This window comes from Formica exsecta, unplaced genomic scaffold (genome assembly GCF_003651465.1).
Source record: "Formica exsecta isolate Colony F162 unplaced genomic scaffold, ASM365146v1 scaffold228, whole genome shotgun sequence".
In the NCBI taxonomy this organism is placed as follows: Eukaryota; Metazoa; Arthropoda; class Insecta; order Hymenoptera; family Formicidae; genus Formica; species Formica exsecta.
Genome location: NW_021849573.1, coordinates 895888 through 897827, shown reverse-complemented (window position 1 = coordinate 897827; position 1940 = coordinate 895888). Strand labels below are relative to the sequence as shown.

General features: G+C 35.1%; 1 protein-coding gene across 4 annotated transcripts; it reads left to right on the top strand.

The window, feature by feature from the left end:
- Positions 1–705: 705 nt before the first annotated feature.
- On the top strand, positions 706–1709 carry LOC115235613 (ubiquitin carboxyl-terminal hydrolase 7-like). 4 transcript variants are annotated; one of them, XM_029807517.1, is made up of 3 exons: positions 706–776; positions 838–940; positions 1098–1709. In XM_029807517.1, the coding sequence occupies exons 1-3, from the start codon at positions 723–725 to the stop codon at positions 1199–1201; spliced, it is 261 nt and encodes an 86-aa protein (XP_029663377.1). In that variant the 5' UTR covers positions 706–722; the 3' UTR covers positions 1202–1709. The 4 variants fall into 4 exon arrangements, with proteins under 4 accessions (XP_029663377.1, XP_029663375.1, XP_029663378.1 ...); XM_029807515.1 differs by having other exon boundaries at positions 1077–1709; XM_029807518.1 differs by having other exon boundaries at positions 711–776; positions 844–940.
- The last annotated feature ends 231 nt before the right edge of the window (positions 1710–1940 follow it).

Sequence of the window (1940 nt, the reverse complement as noted above, 5' to 3'; positions counted from 1 at the left end):
GTTGGCCCCTTTTTTTTTTTTTTTTTCGAGGCGCCCTACGCGGCCCGATAGCAAATTGTTTTCAGTGCGCAAGGGAGACTCTAAAACGGCACGGCTTATCTGTACGGAGTGACGATTTGTTTCGGACTCTATTTTGCTTGTTAAGATTCGAATTCTCGGTGCAATTGAATTAATGTCGGGAAAACGAGCCGAAAACTTGTATTGCAGCGTGAATGCTTAGACTAAATTAAGGTGTAGAAGTATAGGTGCAATATTTGAACGCGCTTTAATTTAATTTATTAGGACTAATATTTCTGGGATTATATTTTTCCGATTCACATTTAGAACACTATATTCAGAACATAATTGTAATAATTAAATGTTTGTCAGTAAAATAATAAAAATAAAAATTTGCCGCGAGCGAATCTTTGTAAAGATATGATAAAGAAATGTAATATATAGAGATTTTGCGTTACATATAACACACATGCGTAATCCTTATAGATAGGAGGAAACAGAGAGACTGTTCAATGTTTAAATATCGATCTATCATATCGAATTATTATTATTTCTCACGTTGCTAATTCTCCTCGTTGCTAATATCTACAGATATTGATTGCCATTAATAGAGAAACGCCGCACAAGCATACATATATATATATATATATATATATATATATATATATATATATATATTTTAATAATTGTAACGCTGTACTTTATAGGGTGAACCTTTTCAAAAAATGAAGGATAGATTGCTAAAGAAATTAGGAGTACAGGAAAAAGAATTCGAAAAGGTAGGCATCCTTAGCTAATCTTTTTTGATCTCTTATGAGAATTCATAAAAAAACTTTGAAGTTTAAGTTCGCGGTGGTGTCAATGGGCAAGCCACAGTTCATTATCGACTCGCCGGACTGTTGTATCAAAGTCGACGATTTCCTTCCTAGATTTTCCGGTCAGAGTAAGTATAAATTATGTTTCTATTCTCCATTTTCTAACGCATGCGAATAAAGTGAGCGTCGAATAATCGCATAGTCTCACTATATTTAGTACATAGTACATTGTAATATGATGCTGATGAAGAATAAATTTTGTAGTCTATCCACTTTTAAACGCAGGCACATCGCCACACAGGCCTTGGCTTGGCCTGGAACATGTCAACAAAGCGCCAAAGCGCTCTCGTATCAACTACCTCGAAAAGGCCATTAAGATTTACAATTAAATTTCCACCACACGAAGAAGAAATTAAATTAGGCAGCCACTTATAATAATTTATATACGACTCTGTATAGTAAGAGAATGACGTCTGATATACTAAAGGTTGGAAAATGCTTTTATGTATTCGTTTCTTCAGCCAGATTAAAACTATGCAATTTTAATACTGCGAGAACGATATCGGAAGGTAAATCCAAGCTTTGTATACGATGAATTATAAGATTGTCGTGAAATGTGCAGTGCTATTTTATGCATCATGGAAGAGCGATAAAATAGTTCCTCGATTCGAATTTGTAAAAGTTTTATTGGCCCGATGCTTACTTTGGCGTCACTCAGTACGGATTTTCGCCTAGACTTCGAGAATGTTTGATTATAAAATGCACATACATTGTACCTAATATTATTGTGTCTCTGATAATTCTCTCTAATAAACTATTTCTTTCTTTTTTTTTATTTTATTTTATTAGGAAAACGTGACTTTTGTGTGAGAAATATACCGGCTTTTATCCTATCACGTAAAATCTATATATACATACACACATACACATCCGATCGAATTCCTGATGTCCTTTTTGCTCGTTCATTTCGGCTGCCCACAATCTCCCATAGGCGAAGATTATATTCCCCTTCCAGTACAAGCCAACTGAATCGCCCATTCTCCTCCAGGAATCTTTGGAGTAGCTCGACTACGTTCCTCGGCAATTTGCATATTTGGGTAGGTTAAATCTAAAAACGGCCCGGAATGC

Bases quoted from the DNA above. Each gene is read 5' to 3' on its own strand.
- LOC115235613 (XM_029807515.1), top strand. From the start codon at position 723: ATGAAGGATAGATTGCTAAAGAAATTAGGAGTACAGGAAAAAGAATTC. The intron at 777-837 runs GTAGGCATCCTT...AAAACTTTGAAG, and splicing joins AGGAAAAAGAATTCGAAAAG to TTTAAGTTCGCGGTGGTGTC. The intron at 941-1,076 runs GTAAGTATAAAT...TAAATTTTGTAG, and splicing joins TCCTAGATTTTCCGGTCAGA to TCTATCCACTTTTAAACGCA.